This window comes from Rhodnius prolixus, unplaced genomic scaffold (assembly GCF_049639745.1).
Source record: "Rhodnius prolixus isolate KJV_2025 unplaced genomic scaffold, Rpr scaffold_13, whole genome shotgun sequence".
In the NCBI taxonomy this organism is placed as follows: Eukaryota; Metazoa; Arthropoda; class Insecta; order Hemiptera; family Reduviidae; genus Rhodnius; species Rhodnius prolixus.
Window position 1 is genome coordinate 3,916,233 of NW_027411583.1, and position 24,668 is coordinate 3,940,900.

Genomic DNA, 24,668 nt, shown 5'->3' on the forward strand with positions numbered 1-24,668 from the left:
GCTCTACTTGGACTGGAAGTTCCGAAGGAGGATATCATAGTGGCCATATAAATGTTCTCAATAATAGTAATTCCATTTTTGTTAGCAAACATGCTAACAAAAATAGAATAATATTATTATCATGCAGAAGTTTACATTGTAACGTAGTAGATTGCTGAAGACGACGATACCCTAGCAAGGCAAACATCAGCATAGATATGACCACTACATTCCTCACCCTACCTGGTTTAGCTGTCGGACGGGATATGTAACCATCTCTTGCAGTCACATATCCATTGATGACAGGGTAGCCTGATGATTCTTCTCACTGGACACTTGACACAGTTTAAAGATCATTTACTTCAAGAAATGTACGATTAGCTTTAATTTACGGAATTTTGAATACTCGAATTACTTGTTATTTAGCGCACTAGTTATAAAATAAACTTTTACTTTACAAAACCACTTCCGCAAAAATAACGATGCCGTTTCCGCACTAGCTGGAAACATTAAATGACCTTAGATTAACTAGATATTAAAACAAATTGCAGGAATACAATACTTCCTCTCAAGAGAGATGAGAGGCAGGAAAAAACAGGCAAAGGAATTAATTCAATAATAAATTTACAACATTTAGGTCTTCAAAATGATTTGAATAAAGTATATAAAATGATTTCTTAGTGTCGAACTTACCTTCTCGTAGGTTCCTCTCCTCTTTACGATGTACTTTAAGAATAAAGGGCGCTTCTTATTTTTTTTCATTCATAGCAATGGCCAGCAAATTTAATATTCTCTAATATCACAGTTATTAGCTTTTTAAGGCATCCAGGTTGTCATTACAAATGGAAAAACAAAATGAAGATAAAATTAAAACACAGCAGATGCCGAACTCTTCAATATAACTTTCAAAATGAATAGAAATAGTCTGTATTCTATTATACATCATTATGACAGGAAATATATGGTAAAAAATAAAAAAACACTTGAACTTCACACCAGATTTCCATGTAAAGACAAAGTTTATGTAAAATGTTCATGCAAAGGCAAATTCAAATGTCGTGGCCCACTTCAAAACCTTCGGTATTTAACCTTCTTCATTGTCTAACCTTCCCAGTTGACTAACTTAACTTAAATACAAAAAGCAAAATCAAGATCACATAATTTAATCCATTCTATTAATAAAAATAACGCGATCAATTTCAATAGCCTCTTAAAAAAAAAAAACAAAGAATAAATAAAAATACAAGAGCAATGAGCTTAAGTAATGTTAATCTTTCAAGGAAAAGTTTAAATAACCGCTAAGACAATACTTTTAATTAAAATGTTCACACATAAATTCCTCTCAATTTGTAATTTGCAAAATTATCTAATTTTATTTCAATTCAGGCCTTTAGATTTCATAAAAGCATCAAATACAATCATAAGTATTCTTAAATTTTCATGTTTTCAGTTTGTGAACTTATGAAGAAAATTAACTATTTTACTTTTATACAGTTTAAAATATTTGTTTTTTCATAAATAGTTAATTAGTGCAATCACAATGTCCTAAAGATAATTATTCACTGCTTGAATTAAGTTCAGAGAATTGGGATTAAACTACCATTCAAAATCTACAGAGAATATTTTCAATTGCCTAATGCTTTTTTGTGCGCACTTCAAAATTAAAAAAAGTTGCTTTTTATATTAGTAGTAAATAAGAATGAAATAAGTTAGAAATGAATGTTTTTTATGATTGATCTCATTGGGGTTTCAATTAATATTTGTTTTCAGGCAAACTTATGTCCTTTCGGGATCGACCGACACATAAAGAATTGTATCTTGGAATACGAAAGCAACACTCCTCTATACAAGACGGTCTTGCAACCAACATTCAGAAATTTGAATTTCTCTGGACTTCTTCTAAAAACTTCGTCTTAAATATTTAATCTGTATATTTTTTACAAAAAAGAAAGAGTTGAACATGCTGTACACATTTAATATTAAAATCTATTGAGTGACACAAAACTATAACTTCATTTTCAAAAATGATGATATTTAAAAGTCATCTTGATCTTTGCTTAACATTTTCAGCCTTGATGAAACAATATATTTCTTTCTTTTCCTGATAATTCTTGATACTAGAAATATCCAGTAACACTTGATCTTATGTTGTGATGACAGAAAGAAAAAAAGAAGTTAAGTGCAGCTTACTGTTCTGACTTTGTGCAGACTTCAGTTTGAACGTTGGTCCGTCGTCTATTAACTCTTACTACGTAGAGAATGGTTAGATATCCCACTGGCAACCTCTTGTCAGAGATTCTAAACACTTTAAACCAGGTCTGTTGTACGGAAATTACCTGCTGTCATGCCGTTGGCAATACTTTTTGATTACATACATACATTAATTGTTTGAGACACGTTTCATGTAAAGTGATAAAACGATGTATTATGATAGAAGATGAAACTATTTTTTTAAAAAGAGTAAACGACTTGCTAAAGAGGACATTTTGGCGAATTTAAGACTATTTTTTTTATTGTTCATATGAAAATAGAAAAACAAAAATGTTCTAAATTCTTTTAGACCACTTTGTTGAGCAATTGTTCATGGTGAAAGTTGAAGTTAACAAATCTGGTGCATAAAACGATCTCCACGAAAATAAAAACTGTCTTAAGATGCTAAATGTAACATATTATTTGGACAGATAAAAGTAAAGTTATTTTTAGAATTAGATGACATTATTTCTTTCTTTAAGATGCAACAAACCAAAAAAAGAAAATGAATCTAAAGACCTAATAACGTAAATGCATTCGATGCTGAATGTTGGAGAAAGAAAAACTAAAATTAAATAAAGAATGTTCCCTTGACTCTTTAAAATAATTTATTTTATATGTATTATAAAAAAGGGGATAGTTTTAAGCGAGCAACGATTACAGATAATCATAATAGAACTAATGTTTTAGATAGATTTTGATTATTGATCTTAACTAAATAGTTTTACAACTGATAAGTTATAATTAAATGTTTTGTCATTGTTTAAAAAATAAGTTGTTGCAATTAATTGGTGGTTGGTCCAAATTCTCTTTAAAAAAATATTTACAGTGGGTCAAAAAAGTGTTCATACACTAAGTTTTTTTACTTTATCTACCGAACTTTTGTTCCTAGGATGACTATTTCTTCAGCACTGAAATCGAAAATAGTAACAATGAATTTAATGCTCTCATTTTCTTTTATAAACATAAAGAATTGCATCAAGAATTTGGGAAGAATTACAAAAGCTGCTTATTGGCAAACTTTCGAGTGAAATTCAGTCTCTTCATCCTATTGATTTCACTAATGAATGGTTTCTTCCTTGCAGTTCTACCTTTGTAACTCGTTGCATATAGGCGATTTCGGATGGTCTGTGGCGCAACAAGGGTCCCTGAAGTTGACGCGAGGCTTTCCGAGAGTTGGCGTGCTCATCGAAAGCACATACTTCTTTCAACAAGATAACGATCCCAAACATACAGCCAAATAAACGAAGGAATGGCTGCTTTATAATGCCCTGAAACAACTTCTCATCCCTCCACAGTCTCCGGGTATAAACCCTATTGAAAATTTATGGTCTTATTTGGAGCGTAAAATTCGAAAATTGAAATGTTCTTCCAGAAAAGAGCTCATAACCAATTTAAAGAAATCATGGACAGAAATCACATCTCAAGAGACACTAAACCTGGTGGAATCTATGCCAAGGAGGCTTCAGGCAATAATAAATGCAAAGGTATTGCATACAAAATATTAGGTCTTTAGATTTGCATTAATTATAAACATTCAGACTGAGTGTATGAATACTTATTTTGCGTACAATAAATTATTTTTCTGCTTTTTAATCAATTCTTAATGTTTATAAAAGAAAATGAGAGCATTAAATTCATTGTTACTATCTTCGATTTCAGTGCTGAAGAAATAGTCATCCTAGAAACAAAAGTTCAGTAGATAAAGTAAGAAAAATTAGTGTATGAATACTTTTTTTGACCACTGTATATTTATTGTTTAAACGTTTCAAATAGCCTTGGTGTTAATTTCAGGTACAACAAACAAGGTTCATAAAAAATAAAAATATAATTATCTCTTATAACCGAGATTAACATAATAGAATACAGAACAGGATACCTGGAGAAAAATTCAAGATATATGATACCTGAATACAAGTTTAGGTATGGGATATCCGTTTTCAATTATTGTTAATCTCTTGTTAAAGATGTAATAATATTTTCTACAGGTGTAAGTACTGAGCCATCTCCTACTTTCGGGACAAAAGTCATTCATATATGGAGAAGGATTGATATTCAACTAAGAGAAGAGTAACACCATTGAAGTAAGCAGAACAGAAAAGAGAAATTAAGCAGAACAATTAACATAAAAAAAATAAGAAAAGCCACTGCAACAGGTAAAATTCTTTAAATATTTTAGGGTAAAAATCAGTTCGGATGGCAGAGTATTGACTCATTGCAAGGGCTGCCTCATCATGATGATTATTCTTAGTCATTAATAATAAAGAAAGAAATCTTTAGCGATAGAGAAGTATGGATGTGTTTTTTGGAATCTCACCTAAAAACATTAAAAGCTGTTTTACAAGTGGCGGAAAAGTGCTAACTCCGGAGAGTAGAAGGTAAAACAAGAAGGAACCATGTTAAAACATCACAATCACATCAAAATAATAGCGGTACGAATTATGCAAAGACACATAACATAAATACGATAGGGTTGGACACATTACAAGAATGAAAGAGAGAAGAATCCAAAATAATCTTACAAGGCTAGATGCTTAGGAAAGAGGCTTGGGGAAGTATAAGAATGAAATGGAAAACGTGGTAGATTATTTTATCAAAACTGATACGTCAAGCAACAAGCCTAGTAATGGAGTGAGAGAAATATATACTAAGGTTTCACTGTTGGGAACATCTGAAGCTCAGCTTAATTAATCTCATTTGAATAACATTCCACTCTTTTAGAAACTATTTACAACGCAAGGACATTAAATTTGCCATGAATTCCACCTACAGATTATTTTACACATATTTTAGATCCTTGGTTTAAGCTGAACTATATTTATGCTTGATTAACCCAATTTTCTAAAATAAAATGAATCCCAGTACGTCCAGCTGGAAAGCAACGATACAGTAAAAGAAATGTATGGAGAACAAATATGTTTTGATTGTAGTTTTGGTAGCAGCGATTATGTCTATTTGCTAGCCCACTTTCTCCTCACAGAAAAAGATATTTGGAACCTTATTTCAAGCTAGATAATGTACACGACAATCTTTCTAATTTACTCAACCTTTCCACCCATCATTATCAAAACAATGTTTATTTTTATATTTCAAAATGTATAAAGTTGAAACTTTTACACAATTCATCCAGCTAATTTTATAACCGGAATTTTATTCAATTTTCTCTTGCTCCTTATCTCTCACTTCTTTGCAATGAGATGTATTTCTCTCTTCAAATAAAGTTTTTTATTTCTTTTTATTATGATCGGAAGATCATGAGGAATCATTACCAAACTAAAGTTGTGCCAATACTTCTCACCAGTAAAGGGGAAAATTGTCCCGAACTACAAACTCATCAATGAAATATTGTACAGGTTTTTTAATTCGGTGTCTATATTATTGATTTCATGTTCTACAATGTAGTTTCTAAGATATTCCACAACAAATACTTAATAAGAGATATGAAAAGAACTTTAGTGTGACACTAAGAAAGATTATGAAATATGAACATTCAACAATAACTAGAAATATGGTGTGAATAATCTCACGTGATTCTCTTAATCTAATTATTACAATTTTAATTGACAAATCTCAACACTGAATTTTACTAAACATGTTTAATGATTATACTTTCTTAAATAATTAATATGTTCATTGGGTAAAGCCAAAAGTTACTTACAGGTATTGAAGTTTGTGTAGTTACAATATTCGCCACTAGAAGAGCCACCATCCAATAATCTCAAATCCAGAAGTATTTTATTCTTTTATATTAATCATCGCCATCCAAAAATCAAATTTTACCTATTTCAAAATTTTTAAAATAGTGATTGGTAACAAAAAAAAGAAGTTAGCACACAAAGTTTTCTAACAATTAGCTGCAGCGATTTTAAAGAAAATTCCTAGCCAAAAAAGTGGAAAAATGTTACCAGCAGACATTAGCTAATTTAAAATTATTTTTTCACTGCGAAGAATTCTTAAAATCATTTTAACATTTATTAATTTTTTTTGTGTAATCTATTCAAAAATCTATGCACAAATCAAATAATTGATTACACTTAATCAAACTTACTCAAATTCCATAAAGAGCTTCAATTTTGCATTTATCAAATCCATTTTTTTGCTATAAATGAATCTAATCCTAAAAATAAAATAAATAAATAAAATTTAAAAAGACCAGAATTGTTTCATATTAAATTCAAATTTTAAAAACTTACCAGTCACTTATGTAAGCAGATGAATATTTAGTAATAAATAATAAATGCAAGTTTCTTTCGTTTACAATGAGCTATTTTCCTTTGTAAAAAGACATTCAAGTTAATAATTTCATAATGTTTTGACAGTTTTTTTTTACTTACAACTCAGAATAGACATAATATGAAGAAAAAGAAATCGCAGCAATTGGGGCCATCATTTCTAAGTGGAAACTTAATGGCGTCTCTCAAAAGTGGTCTTGAAAAAACGGAAACTGATTATAATAAAATTGTTTTTATTTAAATAAAAACGTATTTTATTAGAATAATAAAAAATAAAAATTGATGAATTATGGAACCATATTTTATTAAAAAATATTTTGAAACTTTGTTTCTAACATTTGATGACCTTTATGAAAATTTTTGTTTTATTTAAATTAAATAATTTCTTAAGTAATCTAAAATAAAAAAGATTAATTTTGATAAAAGAAATTAGAACTAATTAAAAAATAAAAATTAAAAGAACTTTTAGTAGTCGCTACTGCTGCCCGGATTAGTTAGTCTCCTGTGTGGATTTCTTCTCAACTTAGCTTAGAATGTGTAAGTAGAATTAATATTATTTTAAATTGCAAGATATTTAAATATACACAATGATTCTATTAAAAGAATAATTAATTAGCATGTTAGCAATAAAAATAACTTAAGATGAATGGCTAAAGTAAACTATATATTATACTATGAACCGTAAGAGCATCATGGGTCTCTAAAAGTAAGATGGCGATTTTAAATAATTTTAATTTTTTAAGGAGTTTATCGTTTAATGTACCTTAGTGTATGTTTATTTGTAAATTTTTACTAATATTTAAGGTTTAAGAGATTTTTTTTAAGATCAATTCCTCTTAAATACAAATGAAATTATAATCGATTTCAGTAGAACTGGTATCAATTGTAATTTAACTGATATCTGTTAACCATCCATTGAAATCCATTTTGGGAATCTTTAATTTGTCCTGAGCATAATTTTTGAATAATTCAAATTTTGGAACAAAATGTTCTATGAAACTAATCTGAATAAAAATTAATAATATCTCAAGAAATAGAAGCTAGTGAAGAGTTCATTTATGGACTAATTCCTTTTAAAAGGTGCTAAAAAGCTTTTCATTCCTGAAAGACATTTCTTAAGGCATTTCAGTTTTCAATTTCAGTTTTTTCACTAAATAAAATCAACATAAGAATATTCTAAAAAATAATAATTTCAATAAATGCTGGGTCGCTATTTCCTCTGGATCCAAATCTTAGAATTGTTAAAGACACTAATTACTTCAAATTACACTGAAAAATTATTTTATTTAATACAAAGTACCCTTACTAATTACAGGCGTGGTGTGCGTTGAGTGCAGTATCAAGTGCTTCTTCAGGGCAACTTCAGTTACAGATATCGAAGAGGAGTGTAAGGTAGGAAACTGTGTACAACTATCCATGTTATAATGAATTCTTAATTATTTGTCCTAATGGTGGTGGTTATATTTCTTTTGAAAGTGAATACCCTAGCAAATTGTCCGTTTTATTACATGATTTTTATAATTCCTCAAATTTTATATCGATATAAAGGTCAAAGCTCTGCCTTACATCTACATTCAAAATTTCATTTTGATGCTAAGTCGAGAATTGTGTGTGACTGTAGACATTTCTGGAATTAATCCAAATTGCACTTAGACAAAAGACCAGTATACCTTTCATAGAAAGAGTACATTTTTTATTATTTTTCGCCTTTGCGATCGTTTCCCAAATTTGACACTCCATCTTCTTCCCTCTTCTTTTTTTTTAGGGCTTGCGTCTTGCATCTCTCAGAAAGTAATTTCACTCTCTAGCCTATTTCGTCTGGATACATTCAAAGATGTTTACATTCAGAAATTCAGTCTCGTCTTACTTTCTTTTTCAAAGAAGCTGTGGTCAATATTTCACACCCATTTTATCTATTTTTCTATTTCTTGGCTAAGAATTGAGTTCGTATTAAAACCTTTAATGTATAATTCTACTTCAACGAAACTGTCATCCGCATTAATTCGTAGGCTTCCTATATTCTCGTCAAATAAACATCCCAAGTTGGCTTCAAACCACGTCAGCCTTCTCTGGCTCAGAGTTTCGTCTACTTTCACCTCATTACTCCATTCTAATTCCTGTCTCTTCTAGACTTCCCTACAATTCGAAAGAGGAATTTCCTCTCTGCTGCCTGGTAAATGGTCGTTTAGCCAGTTACCTTGGCGAAGATGGTCAGCCAACAATGTTGCTTAAAAGAATGAATCTTACGAAGAAACATCTCTATAAAAATTTGAATAAACTCTTGGCACAAACTGTGACTGTTTTTTTCAACTTTTCATTCGCAACTATTTATTACTACTATTTGTTATTACACGTACATTCGACGAAACTAAGTGAACGGAAAAAATTAAATGGAAATCTACAGTTAAATCAAATATCTTTTTCTTTCGTTTCCTAATCATTGTTTGGAATACTGTAACATTATGATTATTATTTAACAAGTGCCCAGTGTTGTATAGTGCAAGAACAAGCGAATTGCTCTAAACTTCATTATTTACTATGAACTATTACTAAAGTAGCAAATTTCTTGAATCCAAATATTGTCTTCAGTACTTATAATACAATTACGGGAAAAATGAGTTTATAAAGGAAATGAAAATAAAAGTAAAACAAGATATTTTTTTTAAAAAAAATTAATGCCTTTACTTCATAGAACATGAAGGGAGACCATGTAGCACAATTTTATAATTTAGTTCACAGATCACAAATAATTGTAGTCATTGTGATGAAGGCACACATACTTACAGAGCTTCTTCAATAGAGTAGTATCATTTCATTACCTCGTTCCAATTTTTTGTCGTCACATCTAGTTTTTTTTTAATTAGAATTTTATCTTAAATTCTTGATCACAATTAAAATTTGAGCTAATTTAATTTGGTAACAAGTTTTTTTTTTTTTTAATGATAGTTTTACAATTTTAATTAATGGCTGAGAAGACTAAAACCAAAACTTAAGAATTCGGATTTGAGGGTAACTGTTTATAATTATTTTAAGTGGATGGTGCAACCAAAAATAAATTGGTACAATTAGTAACTTCTCAGAGCAAGAATATAAATAAATTTCATAATTTTCCAATAATAAATTAACGATTTCATTCTTTTCACAAAACTCTTTACTTTTATCATATAAATATCTTCTCTTTTTTTTTATTTTCACGACTATCACATTTTTAATTTTTATTGTTTCTTTTTAATAAGGAATGCGTCAATAGAAACAAATTTTATGCAATTGTAAGATTAGTATGTTCTAATAATTGCCACTAGGTGGAAAACGATGGGCAAAAACTGGAAAGATTTCAGTAATAATACTGAAAAATGATTTATTTCCAGCAGACTTAATCTTACAATAAACACTACCTTAATATCTAATAGTACTGTACACAAAAAAATATAATATATATTTCTTTCTTATATTTACAATTGTTCAGGTTCACACACTTTCTTGTTTTTTATATTTTAAAATAAATCAAAGTCATGTTTAAAAAGAGAAATTGTTATTCCTTTTAAAAAAATAATTCCCATCACCAATCCATTCGTGTTTACTAATTAATTGATTGCTCACATTTTAGTATCTTCAATCTAAAGTATTGAATCTAACTTTCAACAAAAGTAAAACAAAATAAAATAAAAAGTGTGTGAACTTGAGATGCAAAAATTCAATTACTGGATGATGTGGGAAATCAATTAGCGTTTTTCATCCGTTTTTTTTTTAAATTTGGACTATTTCTTAAAAAAAAAATAAAATATTTTTTTAACTCCAAACATCAGCTGAATATCTCTTTTGTGCTTCCATCTTTTTTACATAATTATTAGCCTCTTCTTCAGTCATTTTCCCCTTTTCTTGTACCACTTTTAATAGTATATCGTGCACATCGCGTGCCATCGATCTGGCATCACTGTAAAATTAATTGAAAAAGCAGTTGATAATTATTCAAATACAAATTATTTTCTTGAAATATACAGGGTGTTCATTTTAAGACGGCTCAAATGCATGTTAATGCTTAAACGGTTAATCTGAGCAAAAAATGGTAGAGGAAAAATTTGTTGCCCGTCAACTCTAGTCTCAGAATATGTGACTTGATTTTAGATTCCTGCCCGCATACGTGGCTGACACGCGACCAAAAGTGAGGGTTCGCAGTTGACCCCCCCTTTTCATGTTTTAAAGTTATGAAAGAAACCGGAAACCGCAATTCGATATCTTCAAAATTAAAGGTGCTAGACCATTTCAAAATCTGGTATTTATTAATCATATTTCAATTTTTTTAACTGGTTATCAAAGAGAAAGAAGAGCACGCGATAGGTCATTTTTATGTATTTTTTCATCCCCAAGGCAGTAAAGCTAGTATTTTTCTTAATATCGGGAAATAAGTCGTTTTCCGAGTGATTTTTCTAAGAAAAATCAAATATTAAGAGCTTTAGGTGTTCTCAGGTAAACCCAAAATGGCTAAAAATTAATTTTACATCTGTTACAAACAAGAAGGTTTAATAATTATTTGGTAATTTTGGGAGGGGTGCGTTTAATTACCACAAATATTGGAAACCTCCTGCCACATATTTAAGTGATCAATATCTTTCATGTAAAGGAACAAACTTATTTCTTAATTTATCAAATAATGCACTTTACTCAACTTTTGAAGCATGTACTGTGCCTTCAAAGGTGCCTTGAACTTTTGAAATGGTCTAGCACCTTTAATTTTGAAGATATAGAATTGCGGTTTCCGGTTTCTTTCGTAACTTTTTATACTCTTTAAAACTTTGTATTTGAAAATGGGGGTCAAATGCAAACCCTCACTTTTGGTCGCGCGTCAGCCGCGTATGCGGGCAGTAATCTAAAATCAAATCACATATTCTGAAACTAGAGGTGACGGGCAACAAATTTTTCCTCTACCATTTTTTGCTCAGATTATCCGTTTAAGCATGAAATGCATTTGTGCCGTCTTAAAATGAACACCCTGTATAAGAAAAAAAATTTACGATTTATATACTGTATTGACTTACCCGCAGATATATAAATGTCCATTGTTTTCACCAATGACGTTCCAAATTTCATCAGCATTTTGTGCTAAAAGATGTGTAACGTATACTTTTTCTTTTTGATCACGTGAAAATGCCACATGTAACTGGAAAAAAAATAGAAGAAACAGAACGAATTAAATACGTTTAATTGATATGATCTGACCTAAAGGTAGTTTAAATTTCTTTTACTTATAAAAAGGTTACAAAGTCAAATCTACACAGCGTCGTAAATCAGACCTATTGTGGTACTTTTCATGCCAAGGGTTCATGAGCATGAATTTTTACATAAATCGATGAGAAAGATTGTGCTTGATGACAATAGGCAAGCTATGTTTGGTTCGAAATTCTTTAATTTATTATGGATAAGCCTTTTTACTAAACTTAAAAAGTAGTGGTAGATTTTTGTTTTTTTTACACTTTCAATGATATCTTTAATAGCAGGTGCAATTATATCTCGTTCGGCTGGATAAGGTTTTCCCTTTTTCGCAATACTGAATGAAATTTAGTACGAACAATATAACCTGCTTTCATTATTAACTTCAATTGACGGCGATTTAATAGATTGTTTTACGATTGGTAGTGTTGCATATCCTACTTTAAGTTTTGTAAACAAAATCCAAATTTTTAATTTTTTTATCCGAATGCATTCTCTCGAGGTGACCTTTAGTAACAATGTAACAATAATAATACAGGCATAAAAATGATCGCGTCAGCAAAACTTTATTTACTATATTGTAATTACAAATGGCATTTCAAACAACAATCGTAATTGGTGCGTTACAGTCAATAAATTTGCGGTTGAATGGCATTGGTATTCATCGATCCCCAGGGTTCGGCATCGACCACTTTGATGATCCCTGGCCTATTAGATTAGATTAGATTGTGACAAAGGGCGGTTCCATCAAAAAGGGGAAGGAACACAGGCAATCCAAAATGTCCATTGTTCCCCGCCTACTCTCACCCCCTAAGAGACACTGGGGCTTCAAAACCAACAACTCCGGCCACAAATTGCCAGATATCAATACTACAAATAATAAAGTAGCAACAGGACCCTAGGGAGCATGGCGACTCAATCGCCTTGTGCACTGAATAAACCTAGAAAGTTTGCACAGATTACCAGATGCCACAATCTCCGGGAGGTAAACATTTAACCTCAAAAACGAGGAATCTAGTTTTAGAATTGACGGGACACTCCTCCACAAATTGCTGCACAGTCTTATTGGCCTCACCACAGCCAGCACAGATTGGCGACTGGGTAAAGACTGCTTTTAAAAAGATGGTACACTAAATTCGCATGCCCACTCAACACCTGAACCCCACAGCGGTTTTAGATAGGCCAATTATTTTCTCAGCCTGTAAAACATTACAAAGCATCTTTTGCCGATTGGCATTCAACCACAAATACATCCATAAGCCTAAAATAGGGCGCACTAAGGCCGTATACATCCAATACATAAATTTAGGGGAAATTCCCTATCTCTAGCCATCCCTAGTCTATAGAGTTTAATATAAGATTGTGAAAGAGTGATGGTGTGCTAAAGTTCTTAGTTCTTAAACGAGAGAACGCTAAACCTAAAGAGTTTCCCAAATCTTCTCCTTCCGTAGGCTCTTATGTGAAATAATGGAGGTGTCAGTTAAGACGTGTTGTTCTTGTTGTCCGGGTACGATTCCCGCACAGAACTAGATCCCTGAAGTGGCTAGACCAGTAAACTTAGCCCAGAAAACATTCTAGCAAATAAAAAGCACAATAGTACAGTAGAAATCTTTTCAATCCCATTAAACTTATCCCAAAACCTCTCGGTACCCAGCTCATTTTTGTTATATTTTCCAGTATTTACCAGGGAAAACCTAACTTTCAAAATTATGAAACGAGACTAGAAACAATACTAAATACCAAAAGTTTACACACAAAAATAAAATTTGAAATACCAACGGTAAAAATAATAATTATAAATGCTCTTAAAGAAACCTACTTTCAACGTCCCCTTCTTCACAAATTCATCAAGTTCTTCTTCGTAAAGATAATCTTCTGATTTCTTTCTGCATCCAAAATATAGGATAGTTTCTCCTAGAGGTTTGCCTAAAAGTTCAGAAATTTATTTAAGCCATATTTTACTTAAGACTTTCAATATAGTCGCTAACTTTGAAAATAATTACAGTACCTTCTTCTTTGGCCATATGTCGTTCTTGTATGAATCCTCTAAATGGGGCTAAACCTGTACCAGGCCCTATCATAATTATTGGCGTCTGAGGTCTTGTGGGCAATCTGGAAATAATCAATAAGATATATTATTTCATTAACTTATTTATTTACCTCATTAACTTTATCCAAGAAAGTATACTCACTTGAATTGTGATTTCCTGAAAAAGATAGGAACAACAGGAAGGGCATTAGGGTCCGTTGGTATTTTTTTTCCTAACCATGATGTAGCAACACCTTTGTTTCTACGCCCGGTGTTAGTATCATATTCCACTTTTACAGCTGTAATGTGCACTGTGGTAGGATAGAGCTGAAAATTTTATTTATTAATTTTAAAAAAGTTATATGAAAAATATAAGTAAAAAGAAACCACAGAGAAAGCTTAACAGCAATTTTCATTTATTGTGATGTAATAATTGTGGTGGTCCACTAAAATAATTAATTATTGAATTACTGCGGGCCTAACCGCTCGTCTATCTTGGCAACTATAAGTTGTCATACGGCTTAGCCAACTAAGGCTAATTAAATTCGTTTTCCAAAATATCGTAAATTATTAAGAGCAAGATCTACAAGTTGGACTGAGACGGTTAATCAAAATTCTAATAGATAGAGTGAGGAGACTAACGCCATACTTTTACTAGACGAAGACCCATCCTCAACATACAAATTATGACACAACAATATTCTGATACCGTTGTCTAACCACGACAAGTACTTCGCCTTAACTTTGGACAACAAACTGACCTTCTTTACTAACGTTCAAGACAAGGTCAATTCTGGTAAACTGACTGCAAGGCTTTCCCTTTCATCTCATTAAACTCGCCTAAATGACTATAGAACAAACACCTCCATTATAAAGTGATCATCAGACCGATGTTATTCTAAGCCAGCTCCGACTGGAGCCTGAACTTCAGCAGTAACATCAAGGAACTCCGGACAACACAAAACAAATTTCTTAAGACTCCTCTACATGCTCCCTCTCTTCTTGAGATTGCTTCCATAATACCCGTACACTTCTTTATCCAAAACCGTCTTTTGAAACCCTTTTCCACTCTAGGTTGTTATCCTAGAGAAATAGCCAGCTACCCAACAGACCATTCTCAACAGACACAAGAGAATTAAACATTTTCTTCTCTAATATACTCCTCTAGTTTTTCTATCCTTTTTCCCTTCATATTTAATCCCTGTCCCTAAGCGTCCCCTAAACTTTAATGAAGGTTGAAATATAAATACATTGGCACTTCATTTCTTGTAATTAATTGTTCATATTAAATAAAGAAAGTCTATCTTATCTATCAAAGCTTCTTTTTGCTAAAATGCTGAAATTTAGGATGATCGATATTTAAGTAGGACTTAGGCTCAACTCACATTTTAAATATAATTTAATTACTAAAAAAAAATTCCTAATAAACTCACCTTGGATGACGATGATATTGAGTAATAACGGCATTGTAACCTCGGCAATAATTCGCAAAGATGATCCAATTTGGGTTTACAAGAAGGCAAGTCCTCTAATATATGAACAATATTTCTATTATCTTGATTTATCCACTGGCTGTACAAATGTTTACCATCTGCACAAGTACTTGCCATCAGCTTCAATTTTGCTGCTTCCTATTCATGGAAGATAATGTTTCAACAATTCATTGAAGTGATCAAAAAGCAAGATCCTCGACAAATATACATAAAAAATATAGATATACCTCAGGATCTGTGGCATACTCTGCAAGTTCTTTAAGAATATGAGTACGTGGATTAGATGTTATGTCAATATAATACGTCAAAGCGGTCCTATAGGAACACGGACAAGGGAATGGATGTTTTTTACTAGAATCCTCTGTAAAGAAATAGTAATTATATTACAATTTTTGGTTATTAAAGAATCTAGTAAATTAAATCAACAAAAAGTGATTGAAAATATTAATTTACCGTCAGTGTTTGTTAAGGTAATAATAGTGTCTAAATCAACTCCAAGTAATGTGCCAAACTTATTGACTAATTCTGAGTCATTCATTGGATATACGGCTACATGGTCCCCTAAAACAATAAGAGATTGGATTATAATCAGAAAAATTCTGTAATTAGTTTTACTTTACTGAAAATAATAGTCACAATTATTTGAAGAGAACCTAAAAAAATCCTGATGGATTAGGACTGCCAAAAACGTTGGTAATTAATCGCAGCATTTACTGTTACGACTCACAATCTCAATCGGCACGTCTGCATCCTAAATTTTATCCCAATGAAGGGACAAGATTGTTGCAGATCCATGAATCGAGCTGATTGACAGTGATGATTTTTATTATTTTAATTGTAAAATGGGACAGGCCTTGTACCCCACGTCACCACAGCCAAAGAGAGTCTTCCTCTTGCAAGTTTTAGTAGAGTAAGCCTTCTCCTGATTGTTGACGAGCTCCGGGATTCTGCGAATTGCAGAATGTCTAAAAAAAAATCCCAAGAAGCCTTACCGTCAGCCCAAATTGTAGTAGCGCAAGGACCCCAGACCTGATTCTAAATTAATCCTCGCAACCTCTTGGTGACAACTTGAAAGGCACGAAAATTAGGGAAATATATCATTATTATTATTATTACTGATGCTAAGGACTCAAAAAACGCGAGAAACCTGAGCTTCCTGCGGCTCTTAATGTGAGGAGAAACTTGGTCATCAAGAGAGTCCATACCAAAGACGAAGGCATTTAATTTTACCAAATGCTATGAATGTAGAACAGTGCTGAAGCTGTTCTCTCTGAGAATTTTGTTCGTAGAATGCAAGTTTCTGAGTTAGGGGGTGGTAATAATCAAGGCGTAGGTTCGATTCCATAATAAAAATTTAGTTTGTCTTTAGTTTGGAACTTTTGAGTCTCACTAAAAACATCAAAAATATTTAGGTAGTTGTCAGGTGAGGTTTTTGGCATTGTCTAAAACCTTTAGCTTCTACGACGATTTTGATAGTCCGCATATATTTCCACTTTGCTACGACATAGGCGAAGATTGCTATATCCCTAATCGGTGAGAGATGAACTTACAAATAAACATCCCTGTAGTAAGTTTTGGAAGCTAGAGGAAAAGACGTTGCAGAGGATTAGGGTTTGTGACAAGTTTTTTATTTCTTACGGTATTCAGTTCATAACTAAAGTATCAAGACTTTTGAAAGAAGTGCGTTGCAATATCTATTCTTTCTCCCGCCTGCAGAAATAATCAGTATATAACCCTCAATATTACCTTCGCAACTACCTCATAGAATTAAAAATAACTATTCTTTAGAAATATTGTAAGCTGCACTCACAAAACAAAAACACAAAAAATATTTTGAGCAGATTCATATATTATATTGTCTATAAACGTTTTTTTTTGCTGTATTTTATAGAAACAAAATAATTTGATTACAATACGAAGAATCAAAAGTTGATGATTTCATCCTCAAAGAATTCTCTATTAATCCGGATTTAGCAAAAGTTAGCCACATTTTCTGATGTAAACAATGTGCTATCGAGCCACAATACTTGAAAATAAATGATAACACAATAAGTTGAAAGAACTCTGTGCACTTAAAAGTATGTGACACTCACAAAATGTGCGCATTTAATAATAATAATAATAACTAAACATGAGTAACACACAATTAACCTTAGTATCAATTGAAATATATGTCTTAATTTAATCTTATCAATTTTTAATTGAGAACTGATAGTTTGTTTGCGAACTGTTGACAATGGCTTTGGCCATGCAGACATTAATATCTAGCGTTAATATGTCAGCATAAATTTAATCTTTATAATTCAAATTTACATGTTAATGCTACTAGAGTTCGGAAATTATGGCGAAGAATACTATACACCCGTACTGGATGGGAGCATCGATAAATGACAAATAATTCGTTTCTGACTTCTGAGGAAAAATCCTCACTATATCTTCCTCTTATTGCGGCCTCTACAAAAAGGCGAAGATTTCTATTCATTTATATGTAAATATGCTCCACAAACTGCCTGATTACCTCTCAACCTTACTCGTTACTATGACGGCGGCCACTCTTTAAGATCATATTCTTTAAAATCTGAGGAAGGTAATCTGTGTAATCTTCTTCTATTTCTCTTCTTTCGGATGACCCACTGACAGTAAAGTCTTCTAAGTTCATTGCTTTAACCTCTTACCCAAACAAACTATACTAAAAGTCAAGTAAAGTAAAGTAATCCCCTATTTTTTCAGGCGGGGCTTAACGTCCAACTACCAATTAGGTGTCGTGGACGGAGGCAACTAGCAAACATACTTTACTGTAAATTTCTTTTATTAACCATTAAATAAAATCCAAGGCCTAAGACCGGGAATCGAACCCAGTACCACAATACATATTAGCGTCGCAGGTCTCGCCTCTAACCGCTCGGCTACCGTGGCACCTAACAAACTATACTTACTAGTATACTAGTATGGTACTCCATTCTCTGTGTTTTAGGCTTGCTATAAGTTCCACAATTTCAGCTTAATACGACTCCTCTCTTTAGGATGGATATTAAGGGGAAAAGAATTTATGTAATGCAATCAGGATGAGCTGTTTATCTAATTTATATAACCGCATCATATACTGCAATTCCACTCAAGTTATCAATTCTTTATCTGCCCGTTGATTATGTGATATATACCGGTAATAAATATAATTCTCAAACTGACCGGATTTCGAATTCATTCATTTAATGAATATTCCACTTTCAAGTTGTGCAATGATGATTTGTACTTTTAAAACCCCAGCTCTTTTAGTGGCGAAAATTATAATAAAGCATTTTTAATGAGGAGGAGAATTTGTTTTTGATCATCCAGTATTTCTAAGTGAGAATAGAATTTACTGGACATCTAAAGGGGAAAAATATTTCTGCTTTTTTTTTTATTAAAATTATTTTCACTATCGGCCGTTTTTGGGGAGGAAAAATCACTAAATATCTTCTTGTTTTTTTTTTTTTTAATTGTTTGCCGACCTTTCGACAAGCTTTGCTCTATCATCTTCAGTGGATTATAGAATAATTATAAAATACTGCTACATTCAATCAATAGTAAACACAGAAGGAGTCTTCAAATAATGAGAATTTACAGAAAAAGTTCATATGCACTCTGAATTTAAAGACACCATGTAAATAATACATTTTTGTTATGGTATTTTATACCAATTATGAAGATGAAAGGCAAAGCTTGACGAAATGTCAGGTAATAATAATAATAATAATGAGGGAAGGGATTAGCTGTGAGGTTAGCATACTGGACTCCCACGCGGAGGTCCCGGGTTCGAATCCAGCTGCTGACCCTTAGATTTTCTCTTCCTAAGAGCTTCTTACAGCTCACTGTCCGGTGATGGACAGTGTTGTCGGTAACAGTGAACACTGTCCGGAGGTCGGCAGTGCACTGAAAAAAGCTCCGGGCGCCAATAACCTTAGATGTTGACGCGCCTTAAATCATTAAAAATAATAATAATAATGAACAGATAAGGGGTGTAGGAATATTCATAAGAGTATACACCCTAAAGTTCAAAACTGATAGCTAGGATAGTTTGGGAAAGGATATAGATGCAAATAGCCTTTAGGTGGTAAATAAAACTGAGACAAGACGAATGAGTTGAGTCAGTAAAGGAAGGCACTGCTGGGTACCCGCACTCCCTCTTGTCGGCTGGACCGATAACTTATGAAGGAGAGTGTGAACCTAGGTCGGATTACCCTGGGCTCCACCAAGCCTCACTGGCTGAGATATCGGTTGGACCCTAATCGGGTGGAGAGACATGTGTCATTCTAGTCCGAGAAAAAACATAGCTCTAGGAGCGCTAATTACCATGGTCGTCGATGCGCAATGAACATATACTAATGTTTGTTTTTTATGGAGTTTCATCCAAATAAACCGGCCGACCGCATACCAACTTTTAAGAAATATTCCACGGGCAACAACATCTAGTCTTCTATGTATTCAAAATAAAAAGATGCCTATTCTTAATTTAAACTGATAATTTTAGTTTAAATTAAGAATAGGCATCTTTTCAGCTTTAATCAAATTTAAATGATTTTATTTACATATACGCTATCAATCTTCTATTCACTATATTGTTATTACGGTTATCTGAAAAATTTGGGGCAACTTACCAGTGTCATATCGCATTTTAGATCCTTCAATGTCAAATTCAATATGCATACAAGATCTTCCACCACCTTTATGTAATTCTCTATTAACTTTTACTGGCGCTAAGTAAGGGTTCTTCACGTCGAATGGTCTGCAAATCCAAAAGAACCACGTGTAACAAACTACTAACTCAATTTAGTTTTTAGTTACTCTTTCAAAGAAAGAAATAAAAAAAAACTTACGGTCTCTGATTGATGAGTGAATGCAGTCTAGCCACTTCTCCGGTGAACACTCGCTCTGGTATTGTCTCTATATGTTCGGTGAGTTTGTATTGCCTTACAGAGACATCTTCTCCCGCAGATTCTATACCAAAATGGGCACAAACTGTCGGCCAAAATCTGTCTTTCCAAGTAATAAAGTCATCTTCAATGCTATCAAAAAAATGTAAAGAAACAAAATTGTAAAAATTTCAAAATTAAACTTATTATTTGTTAATTAAAATTTGGTAAATATTCAGATGAGGTCATTGGCACTTCCCGGAGCCTTCTGCACTTTTTTTTTTACTGTTAAAGAAAAAATACAACTAAAATTTTACCCAAATTTATCAAAAATTTTGAACTCGTTAAGAGCGTTTATTTTTTTTTTTTTATGATTTAAGGCGCGTCAACATCTAATGTTATTGGTGTCCGGAGCTTTTTTCAGTGCACTGGCGGCCTCTGGACAGTGTTCTCTCCTTACAGACAACCCTGTCTATCACCGGACAGTGAGCTGTTAGAAGCTCCTAGGAAGAGAAAATCTAAGGGTCAGCAGCTGGATTCGAACCCGGAACCTCCGCTTGGGAATCCAATATGCTAACCGCTTACCTAATCCCTTCCCTAAGAGCGTTTATTGTTTTTGTTTTTAATCAAGAAAAGTTGAAAAAAAAAAATACTTAACAATTTTTCAAGTTAATTTTCGAATTCTTTACGTTTATCCCTTTTGAATTTATTTAAGATTGCCTTGTGCCTTGTTCTGTGCTTTTAAGAAAGCTATTAAAGTTATTCTGATCATGGACTTGGCCGTGAGGATTGAAACGAATGACCTGACTGGCACAAAAAGTACACCGTGAGAAAATATAATCCTCTTTTGGAAGAAATATTCCAAGAAAAGTTAGATGCGAGATGATTCTAGGTCTGTGGCCTGCGGTTTGGAGCGAGGGATGCGATACCTGATGTACTAGTACTAGACAATTCTTTCGATCTAGGAATTACGTCACTTTCAGGTTTACACTTGTAGACAATTATAATATTTGTTACATTTTAACAACAAAGGTGGGTGTGTCTTTTGTATCTAAACAGTCAGGAAAGTTGATATAAACAACCAATGACCTACTCCTCCATTACAATTGGATTGTTAACTCTTTAACAATCAGGAAAATTATAATTAAAAATACAATTAGTTTTCAATGATATGTAATAAACGGTAATTTTATAGGGAAGTGACCTTGAACACTTCCTGAAACTGGTTTCAAGGTGTTTCTTGTAAAGTTCAATAAAAATCATCTTCAACCATAAATGTAACATAGATAAAGACTTACTTAGCATCATCATCCCCAAGTCCTAGTTCAAATACTCTAGTTGCTCCTAGTTCTTCTAACCTTTTGTCAATGTAGATACCAACTTCATTATAGTGCTCGTAAGTTTTGTTACCCAAACCAAAGACCTGTACAAAAATGTATTAGTTACTTGTTTTCCTCTAACAAATTTAGTAAATAAGATAATGAAATTTAGAAACTTAAAATACGATAGATAAACTTCTTTTTTTTTTCTTTTTTTTAACCAATGTCTCTCATTTACGCAACATTGCAACCTCTGACGTCGAAAGGTTTAATGTCCGATAAAACTAGGGCAATACACTGTTTGTTGTTTGTGTTTACAACTACTTCGAAGAAACGGTATTGCATGTATAAAAATGATTTCTTTGGCAACATTGAATTTGAATAACGCATAAGTACTGGAGTAGACTTGTTAGTAAGTCAATGAGGTCACAATAAAGCAGTTTAATGGAGTCTAAAAATGAATAACACTTCAATAATCCATTCAGAACTATTAAGTTACTTTATAAGCATAAATAACATCGTCAGAAATAACTGACGCTATTCTTCCGCATTAAGCCAGCGGTTCTCAATGCAGATAATATAGGCAACTAGTAGGCGACTGAATACTCTTAGGTGTGCGCTGAATTTCAAGAGTTTTGCGGGAGGATTTTACAAGCGAATCTGAACAAAAAAATATTTAGCGTAGCAATAGATCCAAAAAAAAAAAAAGGCGGAGAACCTTAGGCCTATTAGGTGTGTAACCTCATAAAGCCTTAACACCATTCGTTCTTCCTACTGCAAATCGTGACTTCCAACTTCAGTAGGCGTTCTACAAATCTCATCCTCCAATTACAGCCGCCAAAGAATATCTCTTGCAAGCTAGCCCTTCACTTAGAGGGACATTCTGATCTGTTACAACTAGATTTAATTAAAATATATATACATATAACTTACAGCATAATTAAGCCCTGTAAGATCTGCTTCACCATTCTGAAGCCATTCATAGAAATCCATGGCATTATCAGTTGGATCGCCTTCACCATAGGTTGCCATACAGAAAACGGCTAATGAGTTTGGTATTGTCTTCATTTGAATTAGATCTTCCTAAAAATATTTTTAAAAATCCAATATTAGTGTTTCTTGAATAAGAACAACTCTTATTTTATTTTTATTTCACATTCATTTTTGTTATTTACGTACAATTCACTGCTCTACCACTTGTAAGGCTCTTGGCCAAGATGTTTTTCAAACACTACTCAAAGATAAAGAAAATATTTTGATGATTTGTGGGATATCTTGTGGATTTTGTTAGTGTAGTTATTGAGTTTAGAAGTCTGTTTTGAATGAATTAATTAGGTCAGGGTGTTTTGTTAAACGTGTTTACAACAAAGAAGGTGTGTAATGCGTGATCAGAATCTTATTCTATACATCTTACATGTGTTCAGTCTGGTTAGTTTGTGGAATAAAGAAAAAACGGTTTATTAGAAACTGTTTCAAAAAGGGTCCAGGTTTCGAAGCGTGTTGCTCGTCTGTCTAAGTAGAGCGGAGGTAGCGAATGGGCAGGCTATGTCAAGTTCTTAATATAAACGGAGGTATCACTAAAAGTTAATGTTACGTGGGTGGGTACCCTTACTGAGTTCGTAATTTTCTTTTAAATGAAAAAAATTAAATAAATATACAAATAACTGATAATCAGAAAATTTAAAATGATTAAATACCATATCATATTCTTCTGGATCGGCAACCATTCCTTTCATTTTATACCTAATCCCTTCTTTAGCAATACGTCCAGCGAATTCTTCACCAGTACCAGTCTGGCTACCATAGAATACTATGAGGCTTCGTCCACTTGATTTTAACTTTTTAATAAAAGAATTTTCTGTACTTTGTGGCATTGAGCTCATTGCCATTGGTCTGGAAAAAAACAAAGATTGTTTGCAATTAATTATGAAATTGATCAAAATATATTGTATCGTGTGTGTGTTTAAGATCCTGCCTAGGATTAATGAGAAAATGTGGACCCTCCAAACCAGTGGTGGGCAAACTTTTTTAATGGGGGGCCACAAAGTTTAAGAAATTCTAGAGGAGGGCCAGAATTATAGAAAAAATGCATTTTGTGTTAAAGCTTTTAATCATAATATTATAAAAACATTACAGCATTACACACTTGTGTAACTACGCGGCTAGTTTAGCTTCACCTATAGGCTATGCATCTATTATTCTACTAAGTAGAATCTACTTTATACTTCTCGACCGTCAAAACGTAATTATAGCGGGCCATATACTATCCATGTCGATGGACCCTCGGCGGGCCGGAGTTGGCCCGCGGGCCGTACTTTGCGCATCACTGCTCCAAACCCTGTCCGGGTAGCATAGCACAACCATACTGTGGGGTCATGCATTTACAACTGAGCTGTTCAATTTTGTGAGCCTTAAAGTCCATAGATATAATTATGTACGGATTAACAGATCTATATTTTGACTTACATCCCCAGTGGGATCTACTTATTCATTCAAAGTTTCTACAAGTAATCCTAGCTTTAGCAAAAAACCTCCGACGTCTTAGCGAATCGAATACTCAAAATGAGTACTCATCTCTACAATCATTGAGTTAATATTATTCTGTGGAGGTGGAAATAACCCTACAGAGCCCAAATAACTGCTCTGAAAAAAAGCAATAACTCAAACTGAGTCTTGGGCAAACATGTTCCACACTTGCTACCAAAGAAATTGGCCATAAAGCTTCAGAGAAAACCGTAAATTCTCTTTCACCTTTAACCTGTTTTGATCTTAAACCTCTTCCTTTCGGAAATCATGAATAACCTACATCACGAGCTTCTTTATTTGTTTTGTCTTCCACTACTGGTTATAACTTATAACGTGCTCTTTTAAATACCAAATAAGCTCCTAATGTAAGGCTTTAAATAGAATATCCGAAACTTAGAATACCTAATCTTCTTTAAATCAGACTTCTACTGGCCGAAAAATATTTTTCTCTTATTTTATAATAAAGGTTGAGATTTTATCATTATAATTCATGATGATAAATCAGGAAAACAGATCTTCCAGTATAGTGACGTTACAAGACCGATTTTCTGAAACTTTAAATTTTTTACTTTTTGGTGTAAAATATGTGTTTTAGAAATGAATGCCTCCTCTTCTAATCTCTTGTAGGGCAGAGAGGGGGGAAGATACCAGTATCAAATGAACTAGAAAACAATAAACATGGTAGTAGGGAGGTTTCAAATGGTTTTTAAAAATTAACTTACTGAACAGGTTGTAAACAC

At 32.6% G+C, this 24,668-nt stretch overlaps 1 protein-coding gene across 5 annotated transcripts in view; it reads right to left on the minus strand.

Moving 5' to 3' along the window:
- Window positions 1–9,117: 9,117 nt before the first annotated feature.
- Window positions 9,118–24,668, minus strand: part of Cpr (Cytochrome P450 reductase) — a 79,651-nt gene continuing 64,100 nt past the window's right edge. For all 5 annotated transcript variants that reach the window (XM_074115394.1, XM_074115395.1, XM_074115397.1 and 2 more), the window contains 13 exons: window positions 23,100–23,295; window positions 22,336–22,485; window positions 21,382–21,506; window positions 20,048–20,236; window positions 19,829–19,956; window positions 15,645–15,752; window positions 15,419–15,552; window positions 15,132–15,329; window positions 13,862–14,025; window positions 13,678–13,781; window positions 13,489–13,595; window positions 11,498–11,619; window positions 9,118–10,395 (listed from right to left, as the gene is read on the minus strand). In XM_074115394.1, coding sequence (XP_073971495.1) covers window positions 10,251–10,395; window positions 11,498–11,619; window positions 13,489–13,595; window positions 13,678–13,781; window positions 13,862–14,025; window positions 15,132–15,329; window positions 15,419–15,552; window positions 15,645–15,752; window positions 19,829–19,956; window positions 20,048–20,236; window positions 21,382–21,506; window positions 22,336–22,485; window positions 23,100–23,295 — 1,870 coding nt within the window. In that variant the 3' untranslated portion in view covers window positions 9,118–10,250. The remainder of the gene's footprint in view (window positions 10,396–11,497; window positions 11,620–13,488; window positions 13,596–13,677; window positions 13,782–13,861; window positions 14,026–15,131; window positions 15,330–15,418; window positions 15,553–15,644; window positions 15,753–19,828; window positions 19,957–20,047; window positions 20,237–21,381; window positions 21,507–22,335; window positions 22,486–23,099; window positions 23,296–24,668) is intronic.